This window comes from Columba livia, chromosome 17 (assembly GCF_036013475.1).
Source record: "Columba livia isolate bColLiv1 breed racing homer chromosome 17, bColLiv1.pat.W.v2, whole genome shotgun sequence".
Classification (NCBI taxonomy): domain Eukaryota; kingdom Metazoa; phylum Chordata; class Aves; order Columbiformes; family Columbidae; genus Columba; species Columba livia.
Window position 1 is genome coordinate 2,923,955 of NC_088618.1, and position 12,859 is coordinate 2,936,813.

At 40.6% G+C, this 12,859-nt stretch overlaps 1 protein-coding gene across 2 annotated transcripts in view; it reads right to left on the reverse strand.

Annotated features, from left to right (window-relative positions):
* Positions 1-1,155: 1,155 nt before the first annotated feature.
* Positions 1,156-12,859, reverse strand: part of LOC102090998 (transmembrane protein 132B) — a 222,948-nt gene continuing 211,244 nt past the window's right edge. For both annotated transcript variants that reach the window (XM_065033355.1, XM_065033356.1), the window contains 3 exons: positions 8,437-8,710; positions 6,965-7,156; positions 1,156-5,810 (listed from right to left, as the gene is read on the reverse strand). In XM_065033355.1, the coding sequence (XP_064889427.1) occupies positions 4,656-5,810; positions 6,965-7,156; positions 8,437-8,710 (1,621 nt within the window). In that variant the 3' untranslated portion in view covers positions 1,156-4,655. The remainder of the gene's footprint in view (positions 5,811-6,964; positions 7,157-8,436; positions 8,711-12,859) is intronic.

A 12,859-nucleotide genomic window follows, 5' to 3' on the forward strand; every position in this document is an offset into this window, starting at 1 on the left:
GTGTATATTTGTGGTCCCCTTTTCACTGGCCAGATGTTGGTACAGCTGCTGTGGCTGTGCTTTGGTACCCAGAGCACCAGGAAGCCAGCATCTTATTGAAAGTCACCATGATTCCAGTAGGACCAAGGATCACAGCATCCTGTATCTCCTGCTGGTGTGCTGATTGAGCACAGGAAATAGCCAACAGAGGAAATAGTGGAAACCTATTGTAAAACGGCATCATTCTTTGTAACAAATGCATATATTGTCAATATATTACAGATAGACCTAGCTGAAAGTGAATGCTTTGTAACAGTCACAAATTTCAGCCAGATCAGAATTTTTTTCATATGGTTGATGATTATTTGTTTTTAAATCCTACTGGTTAAAACAAAAAAAAATCCTACAGATAAAACTCTGGTATAGGAGAGTATATCTTGCTCTGCCTCCCACAGTTTGAAACAGGAGAATTAAAAATATCCACTGTTTATTTCCACTAAACCTTGAGCTCCTTACTTGGTTTCTATATCATCAGATCCCATTGATTTTTAAGTAGACTAACCCAAGATTATCAGAAGGAATGATCCAAATCTTCATCTGCTTTGGTTTATAAATCCTTACGTGGATGTTTTTGGAAGCAAGTAGTACTATAATACACTTTAGGAGTCTCAGAACAGGTCTCAAAACATCATCCACTTTGCTTTAATTTCTTGGATAAGCTGCTTCTTTCAATGAGACAGCTCAGTTTATTCTCTCAGTAACCAAACTCTTGTAGGCAGTGGCCACGTGGATCACTGGAACGGGGAGGGGAAGTTCCACTGTAAGCACTACATTGGAATGGTGCAGAGTTCTGCTAAATGGCTCATTTTACACGCTGAGAAGAAAATCTCTCAGCTTCATGAATCGCACATAAAGCAACGTGCGACCAGGCGGGTGAACTCCGGACACCGTCCCTCGCTGTGTTTGCTGCAGGGAAGGGACCCGTCGCTGCGTCGGTGGGGAAGGTTGGGAGAAACCCCTGGGCTCTATAACCCCGTAACTGTGCTGCTTTGAGCAAGGAGGAACGTGAGCGATCCATCCGCTGGTGACTCTGCTCATTCACTGTTCACGCTGCGTCACCTTCAACACAACCAGCAGATCGCCAGGACCAGATAAACACAAAATAGTTTTACTCAGTTAAAAAAAAAAATCACATGAACATTACTTTTATTTCTCCAGCAGAATCTGTTTCTTTCACAGTCTTTCAGTTCCATCTTTCTGAAGAGCGCAGTCTTTATTTCAGACATCTGCCTACGGAAAATAAGTATTTTCTTGTAAAGGGCACATTTAAAGATGAAAACTGAGGCTTGAATAACTTAAATCAGCGTACAAATTACACAGATATAAAAGTTCTTTTCCATTGTCTTAACTTACAGTTTATTTTGTACAGAATTCATGTTATACATCTAAGACTTATTATATTGTATAAATATCTTGGGTGTGATGTATATACATATTCAGTGTTATAGAGTCAGCAATTAATGTATGCATTTCACAATACACTATAGTGTATTTCAATGTAGTGCACATGATTTATATTTCAGAAAAGAGCATATCCACTATGAAAAATCGGTATTTCATTCATAGGGTACTCTACCTTGAAATACAGGGGTTTTCCATTAATTAATGGACTGCTTGTACCATCTTGTATGGCTGTAAGATTTTCTTTTACATTCCCCAATATGAATTAAGAAACAGCAGCTCAAACTGTTAATCCGTGTGGTTCTACATCAAGAGGAGAGCAGGGCACTGGTTTTCTGAGTTCTTAGCTGAGGAATAAGGCGCAGAGGAGCCACGTGGAGCTGGGCTGGGGGCGACGGCCAGAGGAAAGAGCAAGTCCCGCAGGATGGGGACCAGGAGCTCTGGCTCCATTCCCTGGGCCAGAACCACCCAGAGCTCGTTACCCGGGTCACGGGGCTGGGAGCAGATTGAGTTTTGAAGTTCGCAAGCTCCCCGTGTTCCATTAACCCACCCTTTGCCAACAGAATATTTCCCAGGGTCTGTATAGACGCTGCTACTGGCAAACAAACTGCTCCCAATGTTGTCTTTATATGTGCCATAAGATGTGCTGTCTGTTCCCTATTAAATTAGAGGTGTTGCTTTCCCGCACACCTCTACTGAAGCATAATTCCAATTAGTCTGTCAATATAATTTCTGTTTTCTTTTTTAGACAATTCTAGTTTCCTGCATACATACATATTGTGCCTTTTGATCATTTGGCCACCTTTGCTTTATAATCTCAAAAGCAGAGATTATTTTATCAACATATAAATGATGTCCATTTAACAGCAAAGCAGAATATTATCTATGCCATGAGTAAAATATTTTATTGAAAAGAAAGGGGTGAATCAGAAAATTGTGCATTTAAAAATAATTTTAAATTAAATTGACTTATAATTAAAGCACTTAATTTTGCAACTAAAATTGGAGATTTCGTTGAAAAAGGACTGATCAACTCAGAACTGTATTTTGCAACAAATATATTAATATTACTTCTTTTCCTTTCAATTTTATGACAAGTGCAGCATAAGCGTTTAACCCAGAATAACTCCATTTTATTGGTGTTATCCCAGTTTTACGAGAATCAAATTCTCTCTTCCTACTTGTTCTGTGTTTTGTATTGCCATTTTTCCATGTAGGAACTTTCATGTAACAACATGTGATGTAAATAACAAACTAACATGTTGGGCAGAGATGTTAAATTCTAAAAAGGGAGTTTTATATTGTCAGTAATAAGGATCACAGTAGGAATTAATATTTCCTTACGAGGTCTAGATCATTTAGAGAGGAGAGAACATTTGTTAAACAACCCGAGATTTCATTTGACGCACAAGTGCTGCATCCCTTATGAAACAGAAGCATCTCTGTGGCCTGTTATTTTATCTACTTAAAATTAGATGATAACAGATGCCATCCCTTCACTATGCAGCTCGGTGCCAGCGAACATAAGTCTCTAATCACTTATATAAGCCTGGTGTCCTCACTTCGGAGTCTCACCTTTAAAACTCTTGTATTTTGCAGCAGTTACGTTAAACATGTTCCCAGTTGTGGATTAGGAGCCAAATGCAGAATTTCCCATAGTTAAGGTTGTCTGGCCTGTTCTAATATGAGAACTGAATTATAGAATTCAAATCCTATCTTGATCTACCTAAAAGATGGGAACTACAGTACATAAGGCAGTTGTAATTTGGATCTTGTGTTTATTGCACAGGATCCATCACAAGAACATGTGCTTTATTGTTTTTGTTAAGTATTATGTAGATTCTTTTTCTTTCAAACTGTAATTTTCAACTTATTTCAGTCATCCTTCAGTAAAAAATAATACACGTAATGCATATGAAATGGCAGCTTTCAATCTCCAGCATGTTTTCCTTGTTAAAATTTGGAATAGTCACTTTAAAATGTGCCCAGTGTGTCTTTTCTTTCCTTCTTCCTATTTTAATGAAATACGGTGTGAAATTTTATTAACAGCCTTATGGTCAGAGATGGTCCAGACAAGGTCTGGGGCTTTGGCTGTTGAGCAGGGACTTTGTCCAGCCAAACTCTACCACCAATGTTTGAATTAGTACACAGTAACAGTGACTCCAAGCCTTTGCTTATTTGCTAGGCAATTTCCTTCCTATTCTGTGCATTCCCATACCACATCCGACTTTCTCATTCCGATAACGATGCGTCTTGTCAACCAAGCTGCTGTTTCAGCAAAGCATTTGTCTTGGGAGTATGTGCTGTTTTGTTGCAGGTTACTTTTTCATGTTAGCAATGACAAAAGTAAACCCAGGGTCACTCCTTGATTTTTATTTTCCAGGGTTTATTATTGTATTTACAGTTCCCTGTAAGAAGATGCAACCCTTTCCCAGTAAGAGTTCTAATACCTTTCTACGTTTCAAGTACTAACGAGCCATATACCCATATGGAAAGGAGAAAGATAATCAGTGATGAAGGAGGTATCGCTAGGGGCTGGTGAAGATGGATAGAAAACTTAAATCATTATAAATAGTGCTGTACTACACTTTGGTACAACCAGAAAAAAAAAAAACAACTTTGAAAGAAAATATTTAATGTTCCCTAAGTCAAATAAAATTCATAAACAATAGGCAAAGAAATTAACCACATGGGGGTTTTCATATCTGTAGAAAATAATAGGACTACTTGGCTGCATTGCACATAGGCAATAAAATTAGATTCATTCAGCTCCCTTTTAGGTAAGCCTCGTTTCAGGCTGTACGTGAGAAATGTCCACTGTGCTTTACAAAGGACGACGACTAGAAAAATCAATGCAAACAAATATCCCTTTCTTTTCTGATTTACCGTTTATCATGGGAGATGACAAACAAATGAAGTCTCCTCTGAGTCTGAGCGTAGTTGTATTAGCATTTTGCTAGTACCAGGCAGTATAGAAAACCAGCCATCGCGTGTGACACCTCCAACACCTACAGGCAGCTGTTTTAGGGGCACATCCTGGTTTGTGGTGAAGCAGGTTTAACTCAGCCAGCCTCTCGTACCTGCTCAGTGATACCAGGTTAGCATCTCAGTAACTCCAAGGTTGGACTGTCGTGTTCCTATTGCTGACTGGACTGACTGCTCCACCATCCATAAACAGAAGGCATAAAGGTGATTACAAACATAAGAAAGTAGTTTTACATATTGTCTTGCAGTCTTTCCATATAGTCCCTAAGTTCCTTGGAATCACCAAGATTCATATCTTGGCATACCCATTTAATATTATCATCACTGTCAAATAGAATTGAGTTGGTGTAGGGGCCTCCATCCTCCGGCAGTATTGTTGTATATGAAGTGAACTTTACTCGCTTCTGCTTTGGCCCAGAAGGATTTATAGGTTCACTTTTAACTTCTTTGTCACAAAGGTACTCAGAAGATCTGAGGATATGATTATGAAGAGTCTTCTGAGAGCTCCCATTAAGGAGAAAGTTGCTTTCTTCAAACTGCATTCCTCTGTCGATCATGGTAGTGCACTCCTCCGACGGGAGCGAAATGTCAACTGGGTTTTCCAGCAGTTCAACCTCATTTCCAAGCCAGACCCAGTCATGGGAATGGGGGATGTTGCCTTGCTCACTCACAGCAAACCTTTTATGCCTGTACTTCCAAGCAAACGCCACGCAGTTAATCAAAAAGACCAAGATTGCTAAGCAGAAAACACACAGCAGGGCGTACATGCCGATCTCCAAATCTGTTAATCCTCTTGAAGTCAATGTGAGATCGCTGGGGTTGTTTTCTCCCGGTATTTCTACTTGCGCAGGGAAACCCGTGAAGGCAGTTGGGTTATTTTGGAGCTGGTCATCCTCCAGGGACTCCTGATCAATGGGAGATATGAAAGTTGTGCTTTTGTTTGCATTGTCCTCCTGACTGGACATGTCCTCGTGGTTTTTGGACCATTCTTGTGCTGTCCTCTCTTGCTCTGCGGTTTTCTCTATAGAATTGCTTGCATGGCTTTTAAAATCTCTATCTACATCATCGATGTCATTAGTGCTTCCCTTTTGGTCAGAATCTTTTTGACCAAACTTCACTTTGACGCTTCCTTTCCCAACGGCCAGAATGCTCTTGCGCTTCGTCTTCTGACACGGCTCGCTGATGACCATTTCGATTTTAATCAGAGGTCCTTGCCCGTCCCCTTCCGCCACCACCCCAGGCCATTTGGACTGCAGGTTTTGGTGTGCAGACACCACCATCTCATCCAACGAAGTGATGGTGATCGAGAAGTCCTTGGTGTCATAGATATCTAATGGTGTCACTGACCCGTCACTGAACAAAATCCAAGCACTGACTATGGCTTCCTGGGGGAAAACAAGTGTGAAAGGTAAGAGAGCACATATCATGGTTTATTTTGTTTTTTTTAAAAAATAAGAAAATCAAAACGCCCTGCTTCTCACTTTCTTCCTGCAGATTTACGTTCTCTAGACAATTTAGGCATTTATCTCATCTTTAGGAACTATCAAAGATATGCTCATCTAAATTTAATAGAAGGTGTTGACAAACAACATTGACAATTCTTTTTTCAGGCTGGAGTGTGAAGCCTCTTTTGAATGCCAGGGCCTCATGATGGAAATAATCATATTTCCAAAGTCCTGGTTAATTAATTTTATAAGGGCTCTATAATGGGGAATTTCTGTAGCATTGCAGTTTTAATGCTGTATTTAATAGAGAGTGCAGAGCTGTTCTGTGCTGGAATGGTGATCCCACTCAGCCCTTGAAACAAACCAGGTTAAGAACACATCTCAGTGAAATGCTCTAAATTTTCTGTCATGCTTTCAAATATACGAGATTATGTGAAATACACAAAACTGATGTTGTCCTTGCTGGGATCTATAGAAAAACTCACAAAACCACCTTTTTTTAAAGGGTGTTTTGACCAAATCCATTTGTCTTGCACCTGCAAATTGTTAGTGCTAAAACTAGTTACACTTCCTCTAGTGATATAGAGTCTCAATTCCATAATAAATACAAGAAAAAGAAAATATATGTGTACATTATTCTGTGTCTGCATTGAAAGCTATTTAATCCCTCAGGTTATTCACTTCAAAGTAAGCACAAACTCATCAGATTTCAGCGATGCAGATCATCCAAACTTCTGTACGTGCAGCCAAAAGCTCCTTTTGGCTGCACTGACTTTCTGAGGTTCTTAAGGCACAGGGTTTCTGCCTCTGCTCACACAGCTAAGCCATATTTTCCCATAGGAACAAGGTCTTGAATGGGATGTCTGTGCTCTCTACAGCATTACGTGTGCACAGCCGTGTCCATCATTCCCCTGTGTTGTGCAGGGAGTTTAATGGTCCTTCTGCGTGGGTGGTTGCACCTGTAGGAGTTGGTCAGTAAACCTTTCCTATGTGAAGTTGCATTATCTGTGCTCAAATGTACAGCAAGTAGCTTTTCCTGCCTTCTGACAGAGCACAGTAGCCAAATTAATTCCGTACAGTATTTTGGATGATACCTGTTTTGGAGTATGCAGGATATCATACGCGGAGATGGTAGAAACGATAGCTCTCTTGCTTCCTTTGCTGATTTGTAAGGAGAGGGACAGGCCTGAAACCAGTTGTACTCCCAGGTCTGTAATGGTTACACGGTCATCTAGAACTATCACTGTCTTCTCTGCCAAGATGGAATCGGAAAGAGGTGACAGAACCTTGAAAGAGAAAGCAAACGCCTTGCGTGAAACAGCAATTAACTGTGTTGTAGAACAAGATTAGACTCTGATTGGCATAACACTTCGGATTAATCTCAGCTTTGTCACATCCATCTATAAACTATAGCTGATGTTTTCCCCAAGACATAGCACTCATGTGCTGCTAAATTACTTTCTTTACAAAAATAATTTAATAAAACAACCAATCACTTCAAAATTGCAGCTCCATCTCAACAATGGAGTATTGATTAAATTAAATGGATTTGTTTTTTTTTAAAAAAAGTAATTTTTGTGTGGTCTGTAAAACCTATGAATGCAGTATAGCACAAGACAAAGTGGAAGACACTGATTAACGCTCAGACTCAATAAGGGAGTAAATAAGTGTACAAAGCCTGGCTGATAGGAACTTGGCCTAATGCCTTTATAGAGACAGGGGACCTGAATGGAATGAAAGTGAGATTTGCAAAAGGACTTTGAAAATCCCACGGGGTGTCTGCATTTTTCAATGCCAAAACAGTCCTGTCAGTTTGCTCTAAACCCTCGTTTCTAACATGCCCAGAAGCAGCCAGCCATCTTCGTACTGATGCCACAAACAGCTGGTTCAAGCCCATAATATTTGAGGTGTGATTCATCAAAACTAACATCAGACACATCAGGTACCTGCATGGGAGGGGACTGCCCTCTGCTTTTCCATGGTCACTGCCAAAAAGGGACATTTTAAGGGCAGAAATCCCTTGAACTCTGTGTGACGATTGTTTTAGGCTGAAAGGAGCGGAGCCCTAGAAGTACCTGCTTCTTTTTGTTGACTACAAAGGAAACTTAGTGTGACTGGAACATTATGGGTGCTTACAGCTAATAAGAGCCCCAAGGGTTGTATTCCTTTCTTTTGATGAAGAAATACGCATGAAGTTAGAGAGATGGGTGGTGAACATGAACACCCTGAAAGATTTCTGAAGATTATTTTTGTGTCCATTTTTCGTGAACATAAAGGGACTAACTTTTCAAAGATGTTTAAGCATATAAAGATGCCTCTAGATCTTTGGTAAAATTTCCTATCAGGTGCGTAAGGTCCCACTTAAATTAAAAGCTAATGTGTGTGCATCATGTCACCTGTTTCACCGTTCAGACAATTTCAGTATGTTTCTAGTCACAAATTAATTTTATAAGCTAAGTAGCTCTTGTGTGCGTTCATGCAGAACTCTCTCTGTACCGCCCGGAAGCTGCCGATGCGCCGTGTGCCGTACCTACACCGTGTGCCGTACCTGCACCATGTGCCGTACCTGCACCGTGGTGATGCCGTGCTCACGGCCAACCAGAACTCGTCCATCTTGCAGCTTAGCGATCTTGGGTTCTTCTACCTTCATGAAATCAGTGACAAGGTCAGTGATGTCGAACTGCCACTCAGAGCCCAGCAGGTAGGTCAAGCGGCCTCCGAACTCGGAGGATTCAGCTACAAACTGCGTGAGGACTCGCACCATGGCGTGCTGGTACTGCAGAGTGCACCCTCGTCCTTTCTTCTCATCATCCTCTTCATCCTCGCTATCGCGGGTCGGCCTGTGAACAGACCCGGGGTTGTTAGCTGCATTGCCGCTGCAGAGCCTCAGTTGCATGGCATTTTCAAATAGATTAATGTTATCGTTATTTGCGACTGTGTGAGGAATAGGAAACCAGATTCTGGTTGTGTAGGTTACTAAATCCAGGTGAGATGTTTGTGGGGGACCTTACAGCAACTTGAAAATACATCCTCAATTGCTGAGAGTTCAGTGGAGCCACTGCTTGCCCACTGTGTCTCCAAGTGGCAATCAGGTCTTGCAAAGGGGTACAGAAAGCAGCAGGAAATATATATATATATATATATATATATATATATATATATATATATATATATATATATCTCATATATAAGTGCTTTCCATAAGCCTTATATAAACGATTTGTGCATGATAGCTGTGCTGTCACACCTCACAGGACTTTGTCTGGTTTAAAACCCAGCTTCCCATCAATGCTTTTGTTTTGTTTCCCTGTTGTTTATTCCTTGGGACAAATACATGGATTCTCTTACCTCTTTCAAGTCAGGTATTAAGCACTAGGTGGTCACACTTTTTTTTACTCATTATGCTCCCATGCTGGGGAATTCATTGCTCAGAAATAATTTGCCTTCCTCCTTTTCTCATTGAACCTGAAGCCACTTCTATAACAAGGGTGCGAAATACAGGGTAAGCTTCTTATTTTCCACAGTATTTTGAGAAGTAGTTTCATGTTTACTGTGTTCCTTTATCTTTTCCTTTGAAATACCAGCTATGAAAAACTATTATAAAACAGAATTGCTTTTGTTATAAATTGTTGTACGACAAAGCTGGCAAACAGTATGCTGAAAAAGTATCTAAGACGAGCCCTTGTGCTCTTCAAAATGATAGAAAGTCCTGGTACTACAGAATCTAATACACTGGAAATACATTTTCAATGCATCACTTGTTAGCTGAATATATATATATATATATATATATATATATTTGGCCTCAAGTAAATGAAATTTGGTACAGCCTTTTTGGTTTTGCGTATGTAAAACAACAGTGTCCGTCATTAGTCGCTGAATGAAACATCATTGAATAACCACTGAATTGTCAAGAAAAAAACAGGATCCTAAGATAGGATTTACATTACACAAATAAATTAGTCTTGCATAATTAGACTAGCTGGGTATTTCAGGGGAATTTTCAGTAGTTCTCCCCTTCCCACGTGTCACTATGAGCTGAAGCCAGTGAGCAAACCAGGCACAGGGATAGTGCTGGAAGGGGGATGTTCTCAGAGCTTAGGTGGCCCATGCCTGGTTAGAGTGCTTTGGGCTTTATAAAAGAGTCTATGAACTCCTTAATGTTCCCACTGCCAATTTATTCCTGTATTCTGACCCTCTTAAGCTCATCTAAACCATAACCCAGCTCTGAATAATCTCAGAGTTTAGGAAAATGAGGTTAGCTCTGAGATTTTGGGATCTGACCCTCTTTTAGCAGAATAGGAGAAAAATGCACAGAAGCTGTTCAGGTAAGAAGTACTTACGGGATTTTGGGGAAGGAGCCACAGAACCAGTGGGAACCCATTTTCTAATGGGAAAAGAGCCACAGAACCCCGGTTCTGTGGCTTGAAGAAAAATGTCTGCAGTTCAACATTCATGCTGAGATTTTTTACACAATTCTGTTCCCTGTTTCTGTTCCATAACCAAATGTTTTACTCAGATCCAATGTGTTACTGTTATTCGTATTTATTTCTGCACTTATTTATTTCTACTTTTACTGTTTAAAACATTGAGACTACTGGACTGTTCAATAAGAAATACATTCAAAACAACTTTGAGAAAAAGTACTTTTCAGCCCCAGTCCCTTACAGCTCAGAAATGTGAGTGTAGGAAGAGCGACCAGAGATCCCAAGTGTTCAGTGGGGGCACAGAGCGACCCTGTCTGCGTTTCCAGGCTTCACACTGCACGGGCAGCACTACTACTGACCACAAAAAGATGACTCAAGTCCAGCTCTTTCCTTGTGGTATCTCTAACAAACAAAGGTAAGGGCTCCATTTCCTCACACAAACATTTATAGGTGTTTATGTCTGTATAATTCTCCTTAGAAATCCATAGTTTATATTGCACGCTAACGTGGAATGTCAGACAAGCATCCCTAAAGCCTGGAATGGGCAAGGAACGTTCTTATGTCAGTGCAAAGCAAAAGGACAGGTGTTTGAGTTTTCAATACAGGCTTTGCACGTCTGCTTTATCAGGTACCAACTCCAATTTGGCCTTTTTTTTAAAAAAAAACAGATTATATCAATTTCCACTTCAAAGCTACGAATCCATGATTCAGTTACTAAGAGCATTTCAATGTTTTGTCTCCATGGGCCCAACAAAATGTTTGAGAGCCACTGAATTGCATAGTTCCCTTTGGAGTCTTAAACTTCTTGTTACAGTGTTTTCAGTAGGCTTAAAATCCTTCATTAAGCAGTGAGCTCATTTTCTTTATAAGGCCTGTTTTCATGAATAGAAGCTATTGCTGCATATTGTGGTTTTTCCCCTTGGTCATCTCTAGGGTTAGCTCTGGATGTCTCTCAGAATCTTTCTTATCCTATTTCTCGCTGCTTGGCAGACTTGCTTGGAAGATGTTTTGCTTCTCTGGAATGAACCAAGGTTGCCAGAATTACATTTAATTTACATTTCACGCAGAGAATGTCTTTGCCAGAGAGCCGAGTTAAAACAGCAGCCCTGTTCCAAGGGTGCCTGCTAGCACCGATCTCATCAGTGATCTGTCAAGTTCAGGTTACAGACACTGTCTGTGAGCAGTTTAAGGATGTCTCTTTTAATTTGCACCCTTCTCAAATCAGGCATCAGGTTCTTGGGCCAGATGTAATTTCCTGTTAAAAAAAAACCCTAAAGAAATCAGTTTTGCTGGGTTTGAATTTGAAATATTCATTAAAAAGTCATGTATTTAAAAAACATTTGCAACCCTTCTAATTGAAAAAAAAAATCTGTGTTGGATACAAAATACACACCACTAGAAGTTGATTTAGTGGGAGCTACAAAAATAAGTTTCACATCACTCCACACACAGTTCAAGATGAAATGTAATTTGGTACCTTTACAGAACTTGAAAATGCAGCCTACCTGTTAACAAAAGTCTTTGTGGCCTTATCTCCACAGGACATGAAAGTCAGTTAACTGAGTGAATTTACAGCGTGTTCAAGCTTTGTGTGGGTGTTGTTATTCACAAATGGAATGGTTTGAATCCAGTTTCACCTAACTTGCGTTAAAGTATGGCTTTATTTCTGAGTGGCAGCGCTCACACAGAGGTTTAACTAAGGCAGTTTATTGTTTTCCTGCATTTAACTTAGGTTAGCTTTCCTGCTTTTGTCTCCAGTACTAGATAGGACCCACGTAGAGCCCCCACCTCATTAACCGTTAGTTCAACCAGCTGCCATTCATCAGCAGCATCATGTCTGGCTTAACTGTGGTCTGCGGGTTTATGCCAGTCGGAGGTTTGTGGTGACGGGGACTCGGTAATGGCTTTGTCAGCTCTTGCTCAGTAAAGCCAGATGCTGATTAAAGTCCAGTAACCCATGTGCCTGACCCAGAGCAGATGCTGCAGTCGCCCTCCCTGGGATCCTCAGGAAAACAACGTGCTTATCCCAGTTGCAGATATTTACTTAAATTAAACTTCCAGCTTGTTCTGTTAGATTTTAGCCACGCAATTCCTATTAATGCAAGTTGGAGCCACGCATCCCGTGTAAATGTACCTGCATAGAGCCAGTGCGGGAACTTCAGGCAGAAGGTAATTAATTTGCAGACGCATGAGGAATAAAAATGAATGTTCTTGTTAGACTAGCAGAGTCACCCCGGACCTCTTCTACACTCTGATATTTGACTTCAATTTAAATATATACCTTTTGTTTACTGAGATTGTGGGCTCTTTTTGCAGCCCATCGCAGGAGCAGCTTCTGTGAGCCCATGCCAGCTGGAGGACCGCGTCCCACACACCAGCCATGAGCTGATCCAGTGTCCCCTGGAAAGGGAGGCTCTTCACAGCTGCAATAGCACACGCCGTGGATCACATTCTCCTCTGGGTAATAGTAAGGTTTGCCATATATTTACAGACCGATCTGGTAAATTGCATTGGTGCTCTTCATAAAGAGAAACTATTATTTTTCTGGTTTGTGGCATATAA